This window comes from Miniopterus schreibersii (assembly GCF_964146895.1).
Source record: "Miniopterus schreibersii genome assembly, chromosome: 18".
Lineage (NCBI taxonomy): Eukaryota > Metazoa > Chordata > Mammalia > Chiroptera > Miniopteridae > Miniopterus > Miniopterus schreibersii.
Window position 1 is genome coordinate 9479277 of NC_138121.1, and position 23973 is coordinate 9503249.

A 23973-nucleotide genomic window follows, 5' to 3' on the forward strand; every position below is an offset into this window, starting at 1 on the left:
CTCCGCAGCCTGCTTCCCAAAGTACAATGTGGTGACGGGTGGGCCCTCTGCCGCTTTCTGGCGGAGAGGGTGCAGTGCAGTGGAGAACGAGCCCACCCCACCCCCGAGCCCGACTGAAGCCGGCGCTTCCCGGGTTCCGAGTCGGTGATCCCCGCAAGGAAGCGGCCCACGCATCCCGCCAAGGAGACGTCGGCCGTGGGGGTAGCGATCCCGGGCTCCACGCCTGACTCGGAGTCGTCATCAGTCTCCGTTTTCTTCTCGGTCTCCTGTGGGGGCTTCAAGCCGGTGTTGGAGCCAAAGAAGAGAGAGAAAAGTCCTCAGATCATCGCCGAACCGCCCGCAGGTAAAGGGAACCAGCAGGAACCGCGGCAAAAGGATGGCTGAGCACACTTCCCCGCTTCGCCCCACTCCAAGATGGAACTTCCGGGGCTTCACTCGGCCCCCGACGTCCCTTTCCCATTGGCTCTCTGGGAATTGGGTTTCCAATAATGCGAACGCTGATTGGCCAAGCTGGGACGGTTGCTGAAGCGATTGGTGCAGCCGCCATTGGAGGGCGTCTCGCAAATTTTTCAAACGCCAACTATTTTTGAGGGAGAGAAGGCAAGGCGGAGGAAAGGGAGAGTTTGAGGCGGAGGCGGGAATCAAGGAAACGGCAGCCCGCATTGGTTCATTAGAGGCCGAGGGGCGGCTCTTGAACTCTCCTTCCTTGTGATTAGCCCAATTCAGGAAAAGAGGGCGGGTACTTAGGGAAAGCGGCAGAAGTGCCTGCTTCGATTGGTCAAATCTGGCGAGAGGTGGAGCGACCGAGGGGGCTGATTGGTGCTGGAGGCGGGGAGGGCGGGGCTCCGAGCCGGAGGTTTTGTTGTGAGGGTCGGTTGTCAAGCAGCGGCCAATCAGGGCAGGGGATGGAGGCAAGTGGGGGTCGACCCTGGAGCGGAGCCTCGGCCTCCGGAGCCGCAGCTGCAGGTGGAGTGGGCAAGGGGACGAGGAGGCGAGGGGACGTACGGTGGGCCCTGGACCGGGCCGAGCCAGGCGGGGCCGGGCCGGGCTGCGGCGCAGAGGGCTCCGGGCGCGAGGAGGTTGGAGCCCTTCCCGGCAAGCTGAGAGGAGTGGGAGGATCAGGGGGAGGCCAAGGGACCAGCCTTAGTCCCGGGAGGGGCGGGACCGGCGTGGAGGCCTGAGGGCAAAACCCGGAAACAGCTGGGGGTCTGCCGGAGGATGGGTGATGAATAGGGACCCTAGAAACAGGAGAGCGAATGAATGGGGATAATGGTAGCCGAGGGGAACGAGGAGGAAAGGGGGTCTGGCGAGGCAGGGGTCACATCAGGGAGCTCAGGAGACCAGCTGTGTATGAATGGGTGACACCGGAGGCCGTGAGGAGGTGGAGAGGACTTGAGAACCCGGCCTGGGCAACCCTGGAGAAGAGGGATGGAGAGGAGAGGTTTCACGGGAAGAAGGCTTGGAGGAAGTAGGTAGGAGGTACCATAAGGTGGCCTTTTCGAGTTGAGGAATCACACCGACTCATGCCCAGGCTGGAGATCTGGTTCCCAGCACTGTCCTTGGGAATTTCAGGGACCAGGAGTAGTTCCTTTGCCACAGACTCGCGGGGTTGGACCCTCAGCTCCCTGGTTGACATTCTCTGCAGAGAAGACTTAAGTACCTGCCTCTGGGGTGCCTCTCAGCGGCCCCTAAGCTTAGCCTTGACTCCACCCGCTTCCCATAGGTCAGACAAAACAGTGACTCTCAGAAATCTGTCTGAACTGCAGACATCTGCTCTTCCCCGCCCCGCTGAGGCTGCTGCACCTCCGGCAGCCAGCCTCCTGGAGCAGAGCCTCCTCCCTTCCTCCTGGCCTCTGGGAGAACCTTCTTTTTCCCTGTGTTGCAAGTCATTCTGCCTGAGGTGCCCTCTCTCCTGATCTTCAAACCCAATTTGCAGTGCAGCTCCAGGCTCTGGTGGCTTTGGTGGGTGGGTGGGTGTCTTTATCAAGTAGCCTTGATGATCCAGAGAGCTACAGCTGCAGTCTGCAAATCAGCGTCCCCCTGAGCTCCCACCGAGTGTTTCCTAACAAGCCATCTCCTCTGTGTTTCAGCCCAGTGTTGAGCTGAGATGGCTCAAGCCTGACATTCCATGATCCAAGATCCCAACAGGCGCACACAGGCTGCTGCTGTGGCTGCTGTGGATGATTTAAAACTAAGAGTTGGTCCAGAGCTGGGAGAAAGGCATTCCCTCCGCCTGGATGTGCGGGAACTCCCTGCCAACTTGATTGGTGGATCTGGGGGGGATCCACCCCCACCCCGAGAGGAAAGCAGTCTGTTTTGTCGGTGGAGCTTCAGGTGCCAGACAACTGAAGGATGGCCACCCCTGTGGTCACCAAGACGGCCTGGAAGTTGCGTGAGTGATTTTTTTTTCTTTCTCACCGCATTTATCCTGTTAGCTGTTTGTTGCTGGGGTGGCCTGAACCTCAAGCTTTCTCTCTTTGGCACAAAGAGAGACCCCCCTCCACCCCCCAGGCCTTGGAGTAAGACAGACCAAGATGTAAATTATGACTTTGGCACTTAGCCAGGTAATATTGGCCAGGTGACTTCACCTCTCGGAGGCTTAGTTTCCTGTCTGTACAGTGAGATATTCACATCTACATACTAGAGTTGCTGTGAGATTCAAGTGAGAATATGAGTATAATAAAGCACTTGGTGCAGGATTCCCAGTTAGGCTGACAGGCAAAATGGGGCGAAAATGCTGAAAGATATTCTTTACATTTTCAGACATCTCAAGTCAAACTTCCCCCATCAGATGAGGGCATCTTGGGGCAGGGGCCAGGGTGAGAGGGTAGGCAGAGGGGTGTTGACAGGGCTCTGGAACGTAACTGAGCGTGAGCACCACCCACCTCCATCATTACTCTCCATAGCAGTTCCGAACCCTTTGATCCGAGGACCTCTTTATGCTCTTAAAAATTACTGAGGACCCCAAAGAGTTTTTGTTTATGGGAGTTATATCTATCACTGTTTACCATGTTGGCAGTACTGAGACATTTTCAAACAAGAGTACACAAACATGCCATTAATGATGATGTCATCATATCACGTATCTTTTGGAAAACTATATGAGCAAACGAGAGCATAAAAGTCAAATACCATCTTAGTATTATTATAAAAATAGTTTTGTTCTCTGGGACCCCCTGAAAGGATTTTTTTTTTTTTTTTTCCCCTGAAAGGATCTTGAGGATCCCAAGGTTTCCCAGATCATATTTTGAGGATTGCTGCCCTACTTGTTGATCATACCCCACCTGTGGTAACTGGTTGGCATAAATTTGGTGCCCAAACTGGTCACCCTGGGCTATGAGTTGTCCCTGGGCTGTTTTCAGAAGCTGAGAGAAGACTCCTTCACTTTTTAACTGTGGGAACTTGGGCAAAGCTCTTTGCTGGGCCTTAGTTTGCTCATTTGTAAAATGAGAGGTTTGGACCATTTTCCTCTAAGCCCAAGGTTCTGGGAGAGTCCTGTTAAGGTTTTCCAAGGAAGGTATGCTTTGGACAGAGTGGCTTTGTATTTATTGGGGTTCTGTATCTACCCCTTCAACAGTTGGTTGATCCTGAGCATAGAACCAGGCACTAGGGAGATCAGTAGGGGGCAAAATAGACAAGGTCCCCTGTGAAATGGGGTGCAGAGCCTGGGGAGAGGTACAGGCAGGAATCAGATTGCCACACCCCTCCGTCTCTCCTTGAATTCTAAGCTGGGACATGGGCTTTGAATCAGTTAACTAGGTGATGGAGAATGGGGTAGGGGAGTATTGTAGGCTGTCTGAACTGCATGTGCAAAGGCCCTGAGGCAGGAAGTTCAATGCAGTCCTCAAAGGGGGCCATGGACTGCAGCACAGTATTGGGGAGAATGTGGCACCGCAGAGGCTGGTGAGCACCCCAGTCCTTCTGACGCTTTGCTTTATCTGAAAGGCAAGGCCAAGCCATGAAAGTGTTCAAGTGGGAGGTAACGTGCTCAGACATCTGGCAGTTTCATGTGCACAGCATTTTAGCTGTCTGAGGCCTCCTACTTGCCTCAGGGTGTCAGCATGGTGGCGTTTTCCCTCCATCTGAGTGGGGAGACCTGTCTTGTCTACCTGCTCCTCCCTCCCAGGAGGAATTTACTCAGGGGTGAGCCCGGAGATCTGGGCTGCCTCTTGGTTCCTTGCCTGTGTTTTGTTCTCTTTGGAGCATTGGTGCCCCTGGGGCTTTAGTCTGTTGCCCCCGCTGCTGCCCCAGTAGTCCAGGCCAGGGGCCCTTGTGGCTGCCCACAGTGCTCTTTCCTCCTACTCTGTCTGGTCAGCCCTCATTCCCACTCCCTCACCCAGACCTCTCAGTTGGCTGCCTCCGGCCCCCTGCCTCATGCAGCCCACCCTCCTGTGCCCACCTGGGGCCCCAGTGCTCACTGTCTTCGTGGTGACTAGTCCTTAGCCTGTGTAACAACCACTGAGCTCTCACTCCCTACCCAGAGCTCGCAGGCACCTTCTCACTGTAATCCTCAGCAACTCAGTGAGCCAGGCACTGTTGTTATTAACCCCACTTACCAGATGAGGAGCCCAGTCTTCAGAAAGGGTGAGTGACTTGTCTAAGGCCACAAAGCCTACGATAGCAGAGCTAGATCAGAACCTGGCCCGTAATTCTGAAGCTGTGGGCTTAAGCCCTGGGTGAGCTTCCCGGGGACAGCTTCAGTAAGTCAGTAGTATTCCCAGCCCACGCGCAGGACAAGGAGGAAAATGAAGCCTAAGGGTGAGATGGGAATGGCATGCTGAGAATAGTCACTTCTGTCTCAGGCCCAAGGCCCTGCCTTGTCCGGGGGAGTGTCTGGGCACCAAAGGGGGGCCAAAGGGGCAAAGCCCTCGAGAGGGGCTTTTTGTGCCAGCGCTGGTGGCCAAGCAGGACCAGGCCTTCCCCTCCTCCACATGACCCATCAAGCCCCCTGACTGGCTTCCCCCTCTGCCCTTTCCTGTGTAGAGGAGATCGTCGCCCACGCCAGCAATGTTTCCTCGCTGGTGCTGGGCAAAGGCTCAGGGCGGCTGCTGGCAACAGGTGGGGATGACTGCCGCGTCAACCTGTGGTCCATCAACAAGCCCAACTGCATCATGGTGAGCCTCAGCCAGCCAGTGGGGGCAGGGGCAAGGGACGGGAGGGGACTGTGGGCACGGCAGGGGCGGGGGTGGAAGCAGGCACCCTATTCTCTGGGTGCCCATCCTGAGGGTAGGGGGACACAGCACAACATCCATGCCTCCCCCAGCTGTCTACTCAGGAAGGCCCAGAACAACTCCAGATGACAGGGACAGTGGCCAGTCCTCAGGAATGGGGATGTCACCTGGCTGTAGGACAGCCCTCCAGGGAGCCTGCTTGAGAAGGCTAAATGAGTTTGAGCCTGCCCTGCCCTGCCCAGGGCCCTGCCTTGTCCAGGGCCCATCCACCCACCCATCAGCTGTGTGTAGGGATGACTGGGATAGTCCCTACCTCATTCCACTAAAAGGGTTTCAGGGTGCCTGGCTGGAGCTGGGCAGAGAGTTGGGTCTTTAATAGCACTTTACCCTGGTCACATAACTACATTCAGTGCCAAAAACTGCTTTCCAAAATGAAATCGTAAAGGAGGAAAAATACAAAAATGAATTATCTATAGTTCCATTATCCAAAGACCATTGCAGTTGGTATTTTGATCTGTGCCCTTGTACACATGTGCAGACTTGTGCATTTATGTACTCATACACATGTGCAAACACACATACATATGCACACAGAGAAATCTATAACAATATATTTCCAGAACACTATCTCACTGTACCGTGGCTTGGCTTTTTAAAATAACAATATTTGAGCATTTTTCTGTGTCAAAAAATATCCTCTAACAACATGATTTTTAATGGCTTCGTGGTGTGCCACTGTAGGGATGAGCCAGCACTGGCTTAGCCCCTCCTCGTTCCCAGCATGGAGGTCACTGGCAGCCTTTTGGCTCTGCTCAGCCACATGGTAAACATCCTCATCTGCTAAATCTTTGAGCAGATCTGTGATGGTTGCATTAAATCTGAGGGTGTGCACTTTTTAAAAAGCTTTCAAAATATGTTGCCAAATTGCCCTCTAGAAATCAATTTACATTCCCACCAGGAGCACGGGAGCCTCACTGTCTCCCCACATAGCCCTGCAGCACAGGGTGGTATCATGCTTTTGACTCTTGGCCAAGTCAGGATAAAGATAAAATAGGATGGCGGGGGGGGGGGGGGGGGGGTGGTGGTATTTATTAGTAGAGACTTAATCAACTCATTGATTTGGAGTGATTCAGCGGAGAACTGAAATCTGACCCAAACCACAGCCCGTGTTCCAGAAAATTGAAATTGAGTTCAGAACGGAATTGAAATCATTTTATTTCCCTTTGTTTTTAAGGTTTAAATGTGTTTTTCCCCTAAGAAATGCCAAAGTAACAGACAATTTGAAAAAAACTCAACAAAGACTGACAAAAAATGGACATGAAGTGACACCAGGCTCTCATCCCCAGAGAAGCACAGGGACAGTTTGGGGTCTGGCCTCTAGATTTATCTTCTTATATCAGCTGCAGGCCCCCACAGGCTCAGCCAGAGCCTTTCTCCCCTGACTCCCCACAGACCAGCCTTTCAGGGCCTCAGACTTACCAAGTGGTTGGAGCATGACTGGGGTTTGGTCCACTTTTAGCCCTAGGAGCTGAGGCCTAGAGAAGCGGCTGCTCAGCCATCTGTGGGAGAGCCTGGGTGTGGCTCTGTTGCTTGGGTCACTTCTCACTGATGCACTTCCTGGGGACCCATAACTTGGGGCAGCAGCTGGGGGTCTGTCCACAAAGTGCACTGAAGGTGCCACCCTCTCTCCACAGAGCCTGACGGGTCACACGTCCCCAGTGGAGAGTGTCCGTCTCAACACCCCTGAGGAGCTCATTGTGGCCGGCTCCCAGTCGGGCTCCATCCGTGTCTGGGACCTGGAAGCTGCCAAAAGTAGGTGTCTGTGCTCACCTTCCCCAAATGCTTCCTATAGCCCTGCTGTCTCAGGCTCCTGTCCAGTCGCTTCCTCCGGGAAGCCTGTCCTGACCAGGTTGGGTGCTGCTTTCCTGGAGCACTGACCAGACAGTGTGTTGACACCCTGCCCCCTCCACCCCTATTAGCTTGGCATTAGCGACATGCACTACTGTCTCTCAGTGCTGGCACTAGGGAGGCGCCTAGCAAATGTCCGAATGGACAACTGTGGGGATGGGCGGTGGCTGTCTGTGTGGATTCAGAACCTAGAAGGACATCGGGCCACACAGGACACGTGAAGGAGTGAGGTGCCTGTGTGGGGCACCCGGAGAAGCGAGTGGCCCGACTCGGGGTGGCCCCCACTCAGCTTTGGGTAACTGCTGCCGGCAGGAATGGGGCTGGGGTGGCCAGGCCTTCTGTTTCCTTGTGCTTTGCTTTAATTTAGTTTTTACGTCCATAGGAGTTAAGAGTTTAAGAAGTCAGCTACCGATAGTTCTGCAAATATTCACAATGAAAAGAGGAAGCCTTTGCCCCACTTCTTCCCATTCTCAGAGGCCTCAACCTTGTCCTTTCATCTGGGGTTTTGCTCATTCCCCACATCTTTCTAAACAACATGGCTGTACTGCAGTTTATTTCTAAAAACATTTTATACGTTAGCACAGAACACAGCGCAGGCCAACACAGAGGTCCCAGTAAAACCCGTCTGCTTACTGTTCACTGCTGGCCTCTAGTCTGGACCGTCCAGCATGCCAGGCGGGAGGCCACCTACTCCCTGGAGGATGGGAGAGGGAATGGCGGCATGGGTTTTGCCAGGGCTGCTTTTTCCAGAAGAGAGCACCCCCTCCTGTCTGAGACTTACAGGTCCCTGAGCCTCTCCTGTGGTATGTGGTCTGCCTCTGCTATGGGACGGTGGCCATCAGCCATGCACACCCAGTGGCCAGGTCCATTCTGCCCCAGAGCAGTGGCCTTCTTGTGTAGATGGCCCTAAAGAAAGGTGGCGCCCCTGGGTGATGCTTGCCCCCCTGGTGGTGGCCGCTTAAGAAAGACAGACCCCGGGATCTCTTAGATAACAAATGGGCTGCATGCTTAGCGTCTCAGCACATGGTCCTGTTGCCTGGCCACACACAGGACCCACAGCACCTGTGCTGGGTCATCGCTGGACTCAGGGTGCCGGGTTGGAGCAAGCCCGTCTGTCTGGGCTCCAGCTGAGAAAGCAGAAAGGCTCAGGCTGAAAGCGGTTCTCCACCTGGGAAGCCTCTTCCTGGCCCCAATCCTGGTGGATGGCACCAGCCACTTCCCATGCACTGAGGAGCAGGGCACAGAAGAGAAGATAAGAGCATTCTCAGCCAGGACTAATTAACATGTAAGGGAAACGTGAGAATTCCTTAAGGTGGGCAAAGAATGAAAACTGAAGACCTGTCTGGAATTCCTGGACGGTGGACTTCCCTGCGCTGGCTGCTCTCAGGCTCGTTACAAATACATGGTCCAGACCCCACTCCCAGCAGACATGACTCAGAAGTGGGGTAGGCCCCAAATCTGGCTCTCAGTAAGCTTCCAGGTGATTCTGGTGCAGAGCCTGGCTAGTAGGTCCCCCTTATTTGCCAAATGGGCATACTGGGGCCCAGGGAGGGCACCGAGCTTGGTGAGGACCCTGTGGCTGGGAGTGGCAGAAGCTGGGACTCGAATCTTGGTATTGGAATTGCCATCCCAATGCTCTCCTCCCTGTCATTTGGTGCCTCGAATTTGGGGGACTTCTCTGATGGGAGAGAAGCTTGCACTCAGCAGGAAGAGCTAAGACCTCAGGCTCCCCTGCACCCCTACCCTCCACTGTGTGAGTGAAAGTGCCAGGCTAGTTTGCACCCCAGGTACAGAAGGGGTCCTGGAAGCACTGCCTGACTGTCACATCAGTTACTTTGAAAGGCAGCCCATCACTGGAGGGTTCAGGCGGAGGACGAGCAGCTACTCAGCTGGGATAGCTAGAGGTTCCTGCATGGGGCACACACCCCAGAGGCCCTCCACTCTGCAGCTCCCAGCTCCTGTGACCAAGACCTTCCCTCCTGGGACAGAAGAACAGGGGCAGAAGTCACGCCAGAAGAATGTGGTCCTGCCTGCTTTCCATGGCACAGCCAGAGGGCGAGGGTGGGTCAGCCGGGATCCCGCTTCATGAAGCCAGCCCACGCAGGGTGGGACTCGCCACATCCTCTTGGGGCGGGGCAGGGTTTTGGAAACCTTGCTGTGGGATGCAGAGCCAGTGGGCTCAAGCAGAGCCAGCATGAGTCCGCTCCCTCCAAGCCCTGGACTGGGCAGCATGTGCCCGAGGCCTCCTTGACCAGAAATGCAGTGCTGAGCCCCCGGTGACCTGTGACAACTACAGATAGCAAGGGGCAGCCTCTGAGGTTTTGGTGCCATTGAGTTAGATACTCAGTGGATAGACATGGCAGGTGCCTTGTCATACTCTGCGAAGGCTGTAAGGGCAGCTCTGTCCCAGCTCAGTACCCAACAGGACCTATGCCAAGAGACACCTAGTAGGATGGGTGGGTGTGGTGGGCTGTGGGATGGACTTTGTCCTCAAGGCAGATGACAACCAGAGCAGCTCACTTTTATCTTGCTCTCAGCTGTGCCTGGCTTGTCCTGGAAGCTTTAGACAAATGTCACCCAGGTAGAGAGTCACCTGGTAAAGCAAGCTACTCAAGAGTAAAATGCCTGGTTTAAGCTCTGGCTCTGCACCTTGCTGATCGGCCTTAAGTGGGCTGCTTTCCCCCTGAGCCTGCGGTTCTTGTCCACCTCCTGGCATTGTTGGGGTTGGGGGAGACTCGTGCTCCGAAATCACTCACCTATTCTGGGAAACTGGAAGTACTCAGCAGATGTCCTGGGACAAAGGAGGTGCCCAAAAGGCCATGGCACTGAGTAGTGGGTCATCACTGGCGCCACGAGACAGAGAACTAGGACATGTGTTCTGAGGCCTGAGGAGGCGAGAAGGTCCAGCTCGGGAGACCGAGAGGAAGGGATGAAGGCAGGCCTGTGCAGGAAGAAATCACAATGAGGATTATAGCTGGCATTTACTGCGCACTTACCACGTGTCAGGCTCATCTAGGAACTTTATGTCCATCTTATTACATAATTCTGACCAAGACCTGATATGAGACTCAGAGAGGGTAAGGGATTGCCCAGGGTCACGCAGCAAGCCAGGAGCAGAGCCAGCATTACTCCTAGTTCTGTCTGGCTCCAGAGCCTTGGACCTGATGGACCATGAAGGATACAGACAATCAAACAATAGTTTATTTAATTCACCCAGTGCTTGGAGCTCGACTCTCATGTACCTAAAGCATTACATCTGGAGTCTACTTGAACACCTCCTTCAAAAGAGAGCTCACTACCTCTCACAAGTACCCTGTTTCACCTTGGCTCAAACCTAAGGATGGCTGGCTTCCTCTACCACTTGGCCCCAGCACTCATGGGGTGATCAGTTTCATTCAGACAGTAGAATTATAAATCTTTTAAAAAGCAAGACACACGAGGCCAGAAAGCGGAGGCAAATTTGATTGGTACCAGAGACAAGCACACGGTTTGCCCGCAGGCCAAGCTGGGCTGGGCCCTGGAGCTACCTGCAGGACCTTGAAGGATGGGAGTCATGGTTTCCTGGGGCGGCAGGAGGTGATTTGCCCCCCACCCCTGAGAGTCTGAGGCTCCGGTATGTCCTCCCCATGTTCTCTCAGTTCTCACAGCTTGTCCTCACAGCCACCCTCAATTCAGGATCCCTGGGACAGAGGATCAGTGCAAGCACCTGGGCCACATCAGGCACGCCCTCCACTTGCCCTCCTTGGGGCCTTTGCCCACCACTTGCCCCTGCCTGACATCCTCCCTCACCTCTCCTTTCACAAGAACACACTGGGATGAGCACAGAGAACAAGCTGCGGGCGCTGTGCGATACATTTCTGGAGGCTCAGGCAATAACAGAAATGGCTGTCATCTCTCAGGAAAAAGTTGTTTGGGTGGTAGGACCCTGGTTGATTTTTCCCTCCCATTTAAAAAACCTGTGGTGGTATTCAGTTGACATTAAAGCCCCCACAGCAGCCTTTCTCTGCTAGCTGACTTGTTTGCCTCTCAAGCCATCGTTTCTGCTTTCTTTCTTTTTAGTTCTTCGCACACTCATGGGACACAAAGCCAACATCTGCAGCCTGGATTTCCACCCATACGGCGAGTTTGTGGCCTCGGGTTCCCAGGACACGAACATCAAGGTGAGATGCCACTCTGAGCCCTGTGTCTCCTGCTGGGCTGGCAGCAGGACCGGGCCACATGTCCTGCCTGAGGGTGTGGGTTTTTGGCTTTTTGTGGGGACATCATCTCTGTGCGGCAGTATTCACACCCTCCTAGAGAAGGGGCATGTGGAGGCATTCGCCAGACATTTCTGCTTGGAATTCCCAGCTTTAGTGAGCAGTTTCTAGACCCATGTCATTTTGGGGTATAATGACTTGGAGGGGCCAAGAGCCCTCCTCTGCTCACAGCCACACACTGCCCTCCAGCCCAGGCTTTAGGTCTCCCCAGCCCAAGCCCACCCTTGGTTGTGACCTGTCCTGACTCTGCCCCCCTGCTCCTCTCCCCACAGCTCTGGGACATCAGGAGAAAAGGCTGTGTCTTCCGGTACAGGGTAAGGAAGGCGCCCTCTATTGGTCATTCCACAAGCACCATGCAGGCATGGAACATGGGTGGTGCCCATACTGGCAGGGGCTGGAGGGCACTGCTGTTCAGCATGGGTAAGAACATGAGAAATGAGAGTCCTGACGAGAAACAGGAATCTGGAGCAGAGCAGGAATGCTGTGAGTGGTCCTCCTAGACCCCCAGCTCTCCATGACTCCCCTCAGAACTATGTTTACCAAACTGCTGTGCTCCATGCTCTGGTTTTACAGGCAGGTAACAGGAATCGGCAGGTGAGGGGGCGCCTATTCCTATGAGTTTGGAAGCACTGAGTTTAACACAGAATTACTTTTAGAGGTTTTTAGACCCTTTGACATTAAGAGAGGGCATTTAACTCTCTAAAAAGAGGCCTAAGACTCTATGACCACACAGTCTGGATTTTTTGGAGCATCTGCGGGACTGGGAGTCCCTGATCATATTTGGAGAAGTGTCCCTCTGTGGCATCTCCCTCACATCTTCCCCTCATTGCCTGCTCCCTAGGAAGCACTGTTTGTCTAAGGCAGGGATGGAGTGGAGTGGTGGGGAGGGAAGCCCTTGGGCCAGGCCCCTAAGGTGAGCCTGGTGCTCTATCCTCTCCTCAGGGGCACAGCCAGGCCGTGCGGTGTCTCCGGTTCAGCCCCGATGGGAAGTGGTTGGCATCGGCTGCAGATGACCACACTGTGAAGGTAGCTCCCCACCTGGCCTGGGCCCCAAGCTGGGGATTGGCATCTGCTGATCACTCTCAGGCTGTGTCCTCACCTACCTCCTGACTGGGGTTGCATGTCCCAAGCCTGTCCAGGCTGGAAGGGGGTGTGTGGATAAAGAGCTCAGGCTGTACTGGAGGGAGAGTGGGTGGCTGCTGTGCGCGGCCTGTCCTGACCTCTACCCTGTCCTACCCCAGCTCTGGGATCTGACTGCTGGCAAGATGATGTCTGAGTTCCCTGGCCACACAGGGCCTGTCAACGTGGTGGAGTTTCATCCCAACGAGTACCTCCTAGCTTCTGGCAGCTCTGACAGGTGAGAAGGAGAAGCAGGGCCCGTCGCTGTGACTGCCGTTCCTCACATCTCTGCCTCTGAGTGTATGTATATCTGTCCCCAATCTGTCTCTCTGCCCCAGGGTGTCGTATGCCTGATGAGCCTGTGTAGACTGAATTAACAGCCAGCCAAGCCAAGATGGGACCCTGGTCCCATCCTACCCTGACTTGGTTCCCGGCCCCAGTGTCCTGGGCCTTCAAGGGCATGTCCAGATCCAAGGCCAATATTCACCTCCCACCTGCTGAGTCCCCTCCCCTTGCCTCCCAGGGCCAGTCCTTGGCCCAAGGCATTGCTCTTAATGGCCCTGAGGGGCTGAGGGTGGAGGGGAGAGAAGCTGGCTGTCGAAGCCATGGGCCTGTGTGGAGGCCAGATTGGGGCCTGCCCTGGCTTCCTCGCACAGCCTGGCTGCCTTTGCAGGACCATCCGTTTCTGGGATCTGGAGAAATTCCAGGTGGTGAGCTGCATCGAAGGGGAGCCAGGGCCTGTCAGGTACGCAGGCAGCTGGGCAGTGGGCCCAGCCCTTCCTCTGGGGAAGTGGGATGTGGATGTGGGTGGGCTTTTCCCATCTCTGCTTGTGCTCTCTTCCCGGGTTTCTTGGGACCCATGGCCCACTCTCGCCTGACACAGGAGCATCCTCTTCAACCCCGACGGGTGCTGCCTATACAGCGGCTGCCAGGACTCATTGCGTGTCTACGGCTGGGAGCCTGAGCGCTGCTTTGACGTGGTCCTAGTCAACTGGGGCAAAGTGGCTGACCTGGCCATCTGCAACAACCAGCTGGTGAGAGCCACCCCCATGAGCCCATCAGGCCCCCACTGCCACCCAGCCTGCAGGGGTCCTGCCCACCCATACCCTAGCTGCTGCTGGGAAGGGCCCCACCCCAGCTCTGCCACTTCCTGCAGATAGGCGTGGCCTTCTCCCAGAGCAACGTCTCCTCTTATGTGGTGGACCTGACACGGGTCACGAGGACAGGCACGGTGACCCAGGACCCTGTGCAGGACAGCCTGCCCCTGGCGCAGCAGCCGCCCCTCCCCACCGCCCCCCTTCGACGCATCTACGAGCGGCCCAGCACAACCTGCAGCAAACCTCAGAGGTGGGCTTAGGGTTCAGTGGGTGCTGGGGGGTACAGGAAGTGGGTCTGTCCCTGGGAAGGCTTCGGGGGCCCTGTCCAGCCTTACTGGCTCCAGCCTCCTTCTACGGCCCCACAGGGTGAAACATAACTCAGAGAGTGAGCGCCGCAGCCCCAGCAGTGAGGATGACCGGGATGAGCGGGAGTCTCGGGCAGAGATCCAGAACGCCGAGGACTACAACGAAATCTTCCAGCCCAAGAACAGCATCAGTGAGGCCTGGCTCCCACCCTGTGAACCCCGGCATCCCCACCTGGGAAATGGATGCAGACGATCCTTTCTGGGGATGGTGTCCCATGCAGCTCCCTTAGTTCCTAAGCCACACCGTGCCAGGCTCTGTTCCCAGGTCCTCTAGGCCCCAGCAGAGCCCTGGCAGCCACTCAGTGCCCTGCCCACCCTAAGCAAAGGAAGGCCCACAGGGGTAAGTGGGTGGGAAGGGGCAGGCCTGAGGGTTTGTGGGTCAGGACAGGGTCATAGGTGTACAGCTGCATGCCTGGGAACCATCTTCCATCCCCCATGTCCTGACAGGGCCCTGGGTCCCAGGCCACCTCAGTCCTAGGGGCTCAAACAGAAGCTCTGGGTAGCTAACGTGAGTCCCCTACCCCCTTTGCCTCTACAGGTCGGACACCACCTCGAAGAAGTGAGCCCTTCCCAGCACCCCCAGAAGATGGTGAGTCGGAGGGTGGTGCAGCACGTCTCCTCCCAGCTCCTCAGTCCTCTCCCCTTCTGAGCCCCTGCCCCTCCCCCTGACATCCCCTCTGTGCACAGCCTCAGCCTCTCCCACTCACCCAAGAGTACCTACTATGTGCCAAACCCCAGGCTAGTCCCTGGTGGTTGAGCATGAACAAAGCAGGTAGGTGCTCCCCTCAGGAGGCCACACCCTAGTGAGGAAGGCAAACAATGGACAGATAACCATACAGATGGGTCCAGAAATGGGACATGTGCTGTGGAGGAAGGAGCTGGGCCTTGTGAGAGAAATCACTAGGGCCCCCTGAAGAGGGGGCCTTGAGACTCTTCACCACCCACTCAACACCAGCACCCCTGGCACACACATTCCTAGTAAGGTAGCAGATCTCCACCCCTGGAGCTCCCTGGGTCCCATCCACACACACAGTGCTAGATGCCTGCTTTTTGCTAGTCCTGGAATTGAGTAGGTAGAAAGTAGGGAGCAAGCCCAGCCCCTGCCCTGTCTCCCCAGAACCCACACTGCTGACTTCTCCCTCCCCTGCTGCCCAATTACAGATGCCATCCATTGTCCTACCCCGAGCCCTGCCTTCGTCCTGACCCAAAGATCTTTTCCTTTTGCCTCCAGATATGGCCACAGCCAAGGAGGCAGCAAAGCCCAGCCCAGCCATCGACACACAGTTCCCGGTGCCAAATGTATGTCTGGGTGGACAGGTGTGGTGTGAGACTCAGAGGGGCTGGAGCCTCTTATCTGGGGGAGCAGAGAGGGAGCCCTCAGGCTGGCTGCCCACTGAGCTTTGGACCCCTCTAGCCCGAGGTCGTGCCCTGGCCCCAGGTCGTCACTTCCACCCCTGTACCCAAGGCCGAGCCTGCCATCATCCCTGCCACCCGGAATGAGCCCATCGGGCTGAAGGCCTCTGACTTCCTGCCTGTGAGTGGGGGCCCAGCCCAAGGGTGCAGTGGAGGCCCATGGGGTGAGGGCAGAGCTTTGCTGCCAGCATCTGGGCCCCTGTCCCACCAGGCTGTGAAGATTCCCCAGCAGACAGAGCTGGTCGACGACGATGCCATGTCCCAAATCCGCAAAGGCCATGACACCATGTGTGTGGTGCTCACTAGCCGCCACAAGAACCTGGACACCGTGAGGGCTGTGTGGACCACTGGTGACATCAAGGCAAGTGCCTGCCCCTGCCCCAGGCTTATGGCTGAACCAAGAGGAGGGCCACAGGAAGCTGCAGGTGGGGGGTAGGCGGCCCTTATCACCACACTGTGGTTTCACTTTATTTCGTCAGTTCTCACCATCACAAGCTGCCATTTATTGAGCTCCTATTTGTTGTCCTGGCCTTGCAACTGATTGTTGTAGGTGGTCTTATTAATATCCCACAATAAACCCCATCATCACACCACACTCAGGCAGGGGCCACTCTGTCCCCAGCCCTCTGTGACAGGTGCTCTGTTTGCAGACGTCGGTGGACTCAGCCGTGGCCATCAATGACCTGTCAGTGGTGGTGGACCTCCTCAACATCGTCAACCAGAAAGCGTAAGTGACAGCAGTGGGTGGAGCGGGCGGAGTGGGCAGGGCTGGGTGCTGAGGGTACCTGTCACTGGGCCTCTCCCCAGCTCCCTGTGGAAGCTGGACCTGTGCACCACAGTCCTGCCGCAGATCGAGAAGCTTCTCCAGAGCAAGTACGAGAGGTAAGTGTGGAGAAGCCCCACCTACCTTATAGCAGGGAGGGGAGGGGGCAAAGAGGCTTGGGCAGGGACCAAGGGGAAGACCCTTGGGGTGGTGCCCCCATGAGGTGGCTATGCAGCCTTGCTGTCCCCTCCAAGTTCCAGAGAGGCCAGAGTGGAATCAAGCCCATGCTGCCTCTGATCCTGTGTCTCTGTCCCTCTGTCTTTGTGTACTTGTTTGTCTGTCTGTGGCTCTGTCCATCCACCTCTGAAGCTATGTCCAGACAGGCTGTACCTCCCTGAAACTGATCCTGCAGCGGTTTCTGCCCCTGATCACTGACATCCTGGCAGCCCCGCCCTCTGTGGGTGTTGACATCAGCCGGGAGGAGAGGTGAGGGGCCAGGCAGTGTGCCTGTGTTGGGGGCAGGAGTTCCACATCAGGCCTGGGGGCCCAGCCTGCTTGTTAATGGCCCTGCTAGAACAGCTTATGGAGGAGGTCACTGTGCCTGGGACAGAGACCCTGGCTCAGGGTATAGGGTTGGGGTTGCCAGAACGTTATTTCCTCCATGGTCTGGCTCTGCCCTGAGCCCTGGTGTGGTCTGGCATGGCCTGGGGGAGAGGTGGGAGTGGTTAGGGCAGGAAAGGCCCCAGGGTCAGGTGGGGGTCATGGTTCTGTGCAGGTGGCCATCTCAAGTGCTGCCCCTCTGCCCACAGGCTACACAAGTGCCGGCTCTGCTATAAGCAGCTCAAAAGCATCAGTGGCCTCGTCAAGAGCAAATCAGGTTTGAGTGGCCGCCACGGCAGTGCCTTCCGGGAGCTGCACCTGCTCATGGCCAGTTTGGACTGAGGAATCCAGTGAGTGGGGGCACTGAGCAGCCCTTGGGGCCTGGCCTCAGCCCCCACTCCTGTTCCCTATGCACCCACCAGCCCATGAGCCTCTGCCCTGCCCCTACTGCTGCCCTGTGGCCATCCTGGAGGCGGCGGCGCTGGCCCACTGGCCACCTCCACAGCCCTGAACTCTCAGACAACTTCTGCCCAGCAACAGCTGCCCAGCTTTGCCCAACTCTTGCTTCCTGGGGCAGCCAAGCAAGCCCTGGGGCTGCTGCTGTAATTTATAAGGCAAATTTTATTAAATTTGTAACTATTCCCTGGTTTTCTTGTTGGGAGGGGCACCCCTGGCCACAGGACTCTCCCAGGCACAGGATTGCCTGCCTGGCCTCTGCAGAGTCCTGCACCAAGCTGTGTGGCCAGCAGGGGGCAGAAGAGTGCTAGGCCAATGGGAAAGGGCCAATTCTGACTTATTCTGGGAGAGGTAAAGGTGGAGACAGCAAGTCTTCCTCCATGGCTGGGAGACAGGTGAGAGGTGGACCCCACCATCCCCTCTGGCTCAGCCACACTCCTAGATGTCTTGTGGATACTTCCAAGACCAACAGCTGTCTACTGCAGGACCCCGGCCTCACTGGCCACCACTGTGCTGGCCCAGAGCCCAGCATGCTCCCCCAAACCCCCAGGAGACCCTCAGAGACAGGACTGGAAGGGCAGTTCCCCCTATCCTTCTCTGAGGGCTCTGGACAGATTTCACTCCCTGCAGGAGCCCCCAGTGCTGGCTGGCCAGGACAAACTGTCCCTACCCAGTGGGCATCCCTTCTGCTCCTGAGGCAGTAGCTGGTGGTTCAGCTACTGAGCACAGGCTCCCCCAAGGCTGGGACCAAATTAGGCCAACACAACTCCATGGCAGGGGTGGGGGGTTGCCCTGCACTGGTAGTTGGGGTCCTGTAAGCCCTGGGAGGAGGGTGGCGCCCACCTGCAGCCAGTTCACTTGTGGGGACAAGGCCAGGGCCCCAGGCACGGTGTTGCCAAACCTTGGAGGAGCCTTCATTTCCCATCTGTAAGATGGGGGTGACAGCGCTGGCCCCTCCCAGTCTTAGATGTTCAGGACACGCCATCCTTACTTAGAGGCAGGTCTGGAGGGCTGTGGGTGACCAGCCAGCCAGCAGTGGGGAACCAACAGCACATGCCGATGCCCTGCTCCTGATGACCAGGGGCTCATAATACCCATTCTTTCAGACCACACTTGTGTAAAAAGGCTTTTATTTTAATAAGTAAAAATGGCTAAGTTCCAAAAGTTCTTAAATAGGACTTCAGGGAGAGGAAAATGTCAAGAGGCCAGTGAGCAAGGGGAGAGCCTGATTCCAGATGACAGGAGCAGCAGAATCCCCGCCCTCTGGCCTCCTGCCAGTCATAAATACAGCCCGGCCCATGACAGGCAGGGCCTTGCTCTTATGTACACCAACGAACACTAGATACATGCCCAGTGTGGGGGCCCCCTTGGACTGTCCCTAGGGTGCCCACCAACCAGCCCATTCCCATGGTTCCTGTGCCTCCCAGGGGCTCCTCAGCCACCCACCAAAAAGGGCACCCTGCTGGCTGGGAGCGCTGGGCCAGCCCGGCGAGGGCCACCCTCCCAACACTGCTGCCCTCCCCACAAGGGGTCACTCTTGAGGGTCTGGGCCTGCCAGGTGGAGCCGGCCATCCCTGCCCTCCCAGCCCATATCATTTGCACCAAGAGCCACAGCTGAGACACCATTTCCTTCTGAACATGTTTCTCATCTTGGGAGAGACAGAAGAGCAGCTCCTCTCTGGCCTCCACCTCCCAGGCTCCCAGCACTACAGCAGGAGCAGGTCAGTGAGGCTTGGGACCCAGCCCCTGGTACAGCAGGGTAGACACATCCATCACACGGGCAATGGCCTTGACTTCCCTGCAGAGGGAAGGGCTTTCATTAGCCTCGGATTAAGAGCAGGAGACAGCCCGGCAGAAGCACACAGACAGCAGGCAGCAGCAGGATAGACCCAGCCCTGAGCAGCAGGTTCCCGGCACAGCCCTACAGCCCAAGGCGGAGGTCAGGCGGCAGGCAGCCCTGGGCCACTGGCCCCACTCACCTGGAGACTGCAGCCCCAGTCTCAGGCTGAAATCAAAGCAACAGGCGTCTCACTGCTGGGCTTGCCTCGGGCCAGGGCCCCTCAGGACCCTGCTGCCCCTATGCCTTTGTACTCCAAGCACTTGCTGGGCCTTTCTTGTGAGTGAGGCCAAGTTGGGGGCTGGAGGCCTGGATTCACTCTTCATCTGGGACATGGGGTGAGCCCTGCCCTTTCCACCCCCGGAGCTGAGGCCCAGGGCTGGTGATGCCAGACCTGCTTTGAAGGGCATATGGCATGAGCCCAGCCAGCCCAGCCTGGGATACTCAAGTCCTGGGCCTCAAGTCACCAGCCCAGCTAGGAGCCCCTGGAGAGGGGGGGTCTTCGATTTCTCCTCTGTAAAATGGACCCAGCACTATCTACCCTAATTCCCAGGGCCAGGGAAGGTTGTGAAATAGGCTCTGGAGAAGTTTAAGAAAATTTTTTTAAAAAGAAAGTAAAGAAAAAGCCCAGTGGCTGTGACTGACCTGTGGGGGAAGCTCACCCACCCACCCACTCACTCCTTCCCTAAAAGCTCACCCGAGGGCTGCAGCCTCCTCCGGATGGAGCCTGGGCGACTAGTGGTCCCAGAGCTGGGGGCCGAATGGGCTCGTGCTGAGGGCTGTGGTGTCTGGTAGACTGGTTCCCACTGTGGGCGGGGGTGAGCAGGTGGGTGGGGGCTGTGTTGCCCTGCCCCACCCCATGCTTCCCTCCATGCCCCTCCCAGTCTCCTGAAACGTTTCCTCATCTGCAAAGTGGGCACGATGATGGTGCCCTGCTTCAGTTATTTCGAGAGTTAAATGAGGTAATATATGTAAAGTAGTAAACTAGTTACTACTGAGCACCTGTGTGCCAACCTGTGACCCGCCCACCCCCAACCAGCTGAGGATCCCATAGGTACCTCTGAGGCCAAGAAATACGTGGACTAAAGAGGCTACCTGGTTTGGGTTCAAGTTCTGGCTCCAGCCCTTCTGGCATCTCTTCCCCCCCTTCCACTCCAGGCTGTCACCCCTCCCAGAGCCTCCCTCCTGCACCTGGCCTGGAAGTCTCTGACCCAGTGCCCCAGAGAAAGACCTGTGGCATCCCCCTACCTCCAGATGCTCCTGGCTGGACCAGGACCCCAGCTCTGCTCTGCGGGACCCGGGACCCAGCTCCACAGAGCGGACCCTCTCAGCGAACTTGAGGGAGTAGAGGGTCTCGCTAGTGTTCTTCTCCACGGGGGACACCTAGGGGACATGAGGGCTCATTCCCCACCCAAGCCAGCTGCCCCCACAGAACTGGAGGGGGCGGCATGCTCACCAGAGGGCGCTCACGGGCAGGGGACTCTAGCCAAAATGAAGGAACTCGAGAGGCACATATGGTGGGGTGCCAGGTCTGTTGGGGAGGCCCGAGGGGTGCACGGCACTGACTTTGGAGCTGCTGAGGACAAGGGTCCCTTCCCTGCACAGCTTGGGTACCTGGAAGGGGTCTCTGGTCTTGGTGCTGGCCAAGCCCACCTGAGGCCCTCACCTGTACCACCATGAGGGTCTTGCTGTCCCCACTGAGCGAGTCCTGCAGGAGGTAGGTGAGCTTGGAGTTGCGGAAGGGCACGTGGCCCTGGCGGGAGCGCAGAGCAGCGATGACGTCCCCCAGGGCCGACAGTGACTTGTTGATGTGCTGTGCCTCCCGCAGGCGGCTGCCCTCGGCCCCAGACTTGCCCACGCGCTCCGAGCCGGCCAAGTCCACCAGGTTCAGCTTCCCTGTGGGGAGGGTGCCAGGCAGGTCAAAGGCGCCCCGGGGGTGGGTGCCGGGGGTGCACAGGCCAGGCCGCCTTTAGCCCTCACCCGTGGTGCGGAGGCCGGTGCTGCAGTCCACCCCGCGCACCGTCACGATGAGCAGCGCGTGAGAGCGGGAGCTGTGCTCGTTCAGGTTGGTGAACTCCGTGGTGCGGTTGGTGTGGCCGAACTCGAACACCTGGGGGCGGGGCGGGGGCGGGCACAGCTGAGGTACGGCTCGGAGTGGGGCTTGGAATCACCTGCCCCTGAGTACCCGTGAGGGGTGGCACCCTCTGCATTGCACAGAGGAGGAAACAGGCCCAGAGACGCGTGGGGACAAGGCAGAGCCAGGGCAGCTCAGCTCTGGGCGTGGTCTCCCCACATTCCCCAGCCCCGACCCCCCAGCCCCACACCTTGTTGATGTCGTCCACGCTCTGCACCTGGAACTCAGTCAGCCCTGGCACGTACAGCTGCCCGCTGCCGTCTGGGCACAGCCGGATCTCTAGTTTCTCCTGGGGCTCCTGCCCCAGCAGGTCCCTGTGGGGGGTTGGGTGGGGGACAGTCACTCCCTCCTCCCTCGCCCAAGCCAGGAATGTTCCCCCTCCCAATCATCACACCCTCCAAGCCTCCCTGGACCACTGGGCTAAGCCCCTCCTCCTCTCCCTCCAGCTCCTCCCCTGCACTCGGTCTGCTGAAGGGCAGAGACCAACTGTTCCCCAAAAGGCCTGTGGTGGTGCTACTCCTGGCCCTAGGATGCACTGGCCCCTGCGGGCAGGGCCCCCCACTCTCACTTATCACCACCCGGTGCAACCTGCAGGTGCAGCAAGGACACTTCCAGGGGAAAAGGAGCTCCTCAGTCTGGGAGGCCCAGGGGGGTGCAGAGAGCCCTCCTCCCCCGCCCGCTGGTCAGGGGAGGGGCGTGCGACCAGCAGAGCCCCTTGGCTGAGTCTGGCGTACAATCCCCAACTCCCTTCTTCAAGGAGAGCCCACTTCCCATCCCACATGACTCTACATGGTCCTGAGAACCACAAAGCTTCCTGGGAGGCATGTGTCCACACCAGGGCTGCAAACCTGAGGGCCGCCCACCTGATAGCCTCAAATCTGAGGGCCTCAGACCTGCAAGCCTCCCACCTGAGGGCTCCCTGGGGGCCGCCCACCTGAGGACCTCGTTGTATATCTCAGCCGCACTGACAGTGATGGTGTATTCCCAGTCGGATGCCTTCTCCTGCACCTCGGAGAAGAGCAGCTGCAGGGCCCTCTGGTTGATGCCTGGGTTCTCAGGGGTCCCCTGCGGACAGAAGCAAGGCCCGAGTGAGCTGGGCCCCTTCCCACCACAAGGGGTGGCTGGTGCAGATGCTCACAGGGTCTCTGTGCCGCCCTGTCCCTCCACCTCCAGCTACTCCCTTGCAGGCCAGCCTCCCTGCCCGAAACTCCCATCTGAGTGCTGGTCTACCTCCCAAGCCCCTCCACCAGCCTCAAGCAACTTCATCCACCTCCCTGGGCCTCAGTTTCACACCTTTAAAATGGAACTACCCTGTCAGGACTGCCCTGAGACTTAAAGCAGAGCACCCAGGTGACATGCCCAGTGGGGAACATCAAACGGGCTGCTGAGCACCAGATGTGTACCTGGCCCTGGTGAGCCACCTGGAAAAGGCATCAGGAACCCAGGATTTCCCTGCTACTGCCCACATGGGGCCCAGTGTCAGGGAGGCCATGAGCCAGGGCAGAGGGGAGACACAAGCGGAGCCGGCAAATGCCCTGGGGCCGGATGAGCTACTGGCCTTCCTGAAAGGAAATCTCACCGGGGCTCCCACTTCCCCTTTGGTGGTGCCTCCCACCAAAGGGCACTCTCACTCCTGTCCAAACACCAGAACACTTGCCCTCCTCTTCCACCCAGCGAGCCCCACAGCACCCCCTCAAGAGCTAACAAGCCAAAGACACCCAGGGTCCAGCCTTCCATTTTTACCTACAGTCAAGATTCTTCCTCTTCTAGATGCCCCAGTTCCCCATGAAGAGGGGACAGCCACTGGCAGGGAGATGAAGCCCCGCCCTGGGAGTGGCAGGTAAGAGCTAGGCTCCACAAGACAGTCTTCACCAGTCTCTCTCACTGCCCAGGATCTCCTCTAGGACGGACACCTGCCCCCATCCATCTGGATAGCCCCAGAGCCCACCCAGCAAGGGGCAGCCATCCACCAGGAGCCCAATAAATGCACATGGGTAATTCAACGAAAGCTGGTCCTGAGACTGACTTGGACTTCAGGCCAAGATCCTTCTGCTGCTAGTCTGTTGTCATGACACCCGCCTCCTCTACCCACTGGGACCATCACAGGTGCACTTGGGCAAGGGGCCTCCTCTTCAGGCCTGGTGACTTGGGGGGTTGTGAAGACCGAGTGAGGCCAAAACACACTCCCGTAGAACCCCACCAATGGCAGCAAGGGGGCTGTCATTGTCTGAACCCCTGCCCCCTATAGTGGGCACCCACCTCCATTGTGTACGTCTTGCCAGCACCCGTCTGGCCATAGGCGAAGATGCAGACATTGAAGCCGTCGATGCAGGAGGTGATCAGGGCCTGCACCTCCTGGAACACCTGGGGAGGGGACATGGGTGTAGAGTGTGAGGCTGCCAGGGCTGCTAGGACCAGGGTCCCCCACCAGTTCCAAGTCCAGCCACCTCCCCTGACAGCTGTCTCCTTCAGCAATAATACAGCATGTTATTGTGGACAACTGGCTCACTGCGGAGCAATTCGTGACTAATGAGTCACTTGCACTAGACATCAGTGGTAACCTGGTGCCGAAAAACGGAAGGGAAGGCAGGGTAGTGCTTACTGCCTGCCAACACCTGGAGCTCAGGAGACCCTCCTCCACCCCCAGAAGGCACAGCAAAATGAAGGCAGAGGCCAGTCCCATGTGTGGCACCTCCTCCGCCTGCCTGCCTGACAGTGGGCAGAGGACAGGGGCAAAGGTAAAGCCAGGCAGAGACAGCAGAGCACGGGTGAAACAGGCCTGGCAGGTTGGCCCTGGCAGAGATGAGACAAGGGCAGCTGCTGAGACTGCATGCCTCTCACTGGCTGGAGGGAC

General features: G+C 57.4%; 2 protein-coding genes across 16 annotated transcripts in view; one reads left to right on the forward strand and one right to left on the reverse strand.

The window, feature by feature from the left end:
- Positions 1-861: 861 nt before the first annotated feature.
- On the forward strand, positions 862-17333 carry KATNB1 (katanin regulatory subunit B1). Of its 4 annotated transcripts, none has more exons than XM_081118371.1 (20): positions 862-966; positions 2091-2392; positions 4984-5114; positions 6866-6983; positions 11139-11239; positions 11608-11649; positions 12278-12361; positions 12577-12692; positions 13128-13199; positions 13338-13488; positions 13611-13801; positions 13917-14047; positions 14455-14505; positions 15148-15215; positions 15331-15450; positions 15541-15690; positions 15980-16056; positions 16137-16211; positions 16462-16578; positions 16902-17333. In XM_081118371.1, exons 2-20 carry the CDS (start codon positions 2353-2355, stop codon positions 17032-17034), a joined length of 1968 nt encoding a protein of 655 aa, XP_080974497.1. In that variant the 5' UTR covers positions 862-966; positions 2091-2352; the 3' UTR covers positions 17035-17333. The 4 variants fall into 4 exon arrangements, with proteins under 4 accessions (XP_080974497.1, XP_080974500.1, XP_080974498.1 ...); XM_081118372.1 differs by having other exon boundaries at positions 944-1079; XM_081118373.1 differs by lacking the exon at positions 862-966 and adding an exon at positions 1126-1468.
- A 929-nt stretch (positions 17334-18262) lies between these two features.
- Positions 18263-23973, reverse strand: part of KIFC3 (kinesin family member C3) — a 30400-nt gene continuing 24689 nt past the window's right edge. For 6 of the 12 annotated variants that reach the window (XM_081119183.1, XM_081119190.1, XM_081119180.1 and 3 more), the window contains 8 exons: positions 23379-23483; positions 22054-22184; positions 21310-21433; positions 20966-21095; positions 20652-20881; positions 20234-20368; positions 19683-19791; positions 18264-18946 (listed from right to left, as the gene is read on the reverse strand). In XM_081119183.1, coding sequence (XP_080975309.1) covers positions 18921-18946; positions 19683-19791; positions 20234-20368; positions 20652-20881; positions 20966-21095; positions 21310-21433; positions 22054-22184; positions 23379-23483 — 990 coding nt within the window. In that variant the 3' untranslated portion in view covers positions 18264-18920. Of the gene's footprint in view, positions 18947-19127; positions 19154-19682; positions 19792-20233; positions 20369-20651; positions 20882-20965; positions 21096-21309; positions 21434-22053; positions 22185-23378; positions 23484-23973 lie in introns of all 12 variants that reach the window. The other 6 variants (XM_081119187.1, XM_081119184.1, XM_081119182.1 and 3 more) reach the window with 3 other exon arrangements.

What these genes read in the sequence shown, in the direction of transcription:
- KATNB1 (XM_081118371.1), top strand. Translation starts at nt 2,353, where the DNA reads ATGGCCACCCCTGTGGTCACCAAGACGGCCTGGAAGTTGC. An exon ending in CACAGTTCCCGGTGCCAAAT is followed by an intron (nt 15,216 to 15,330) that starts GTATGTCTGGGT and finishes GGACCCCTCTAG; the next exon opens with CCCGAGGTCGTGCCCTGGCC. An exon ending in AGGCCTCTGACTTCCTGCCT is followed by an intron (nt 15,451 to 15,540) that starts GTGAGTGGGGGC and finishes CTGTCCCACCAG; the next exon opens with GCTGTGAAGATTCCCCAGCA.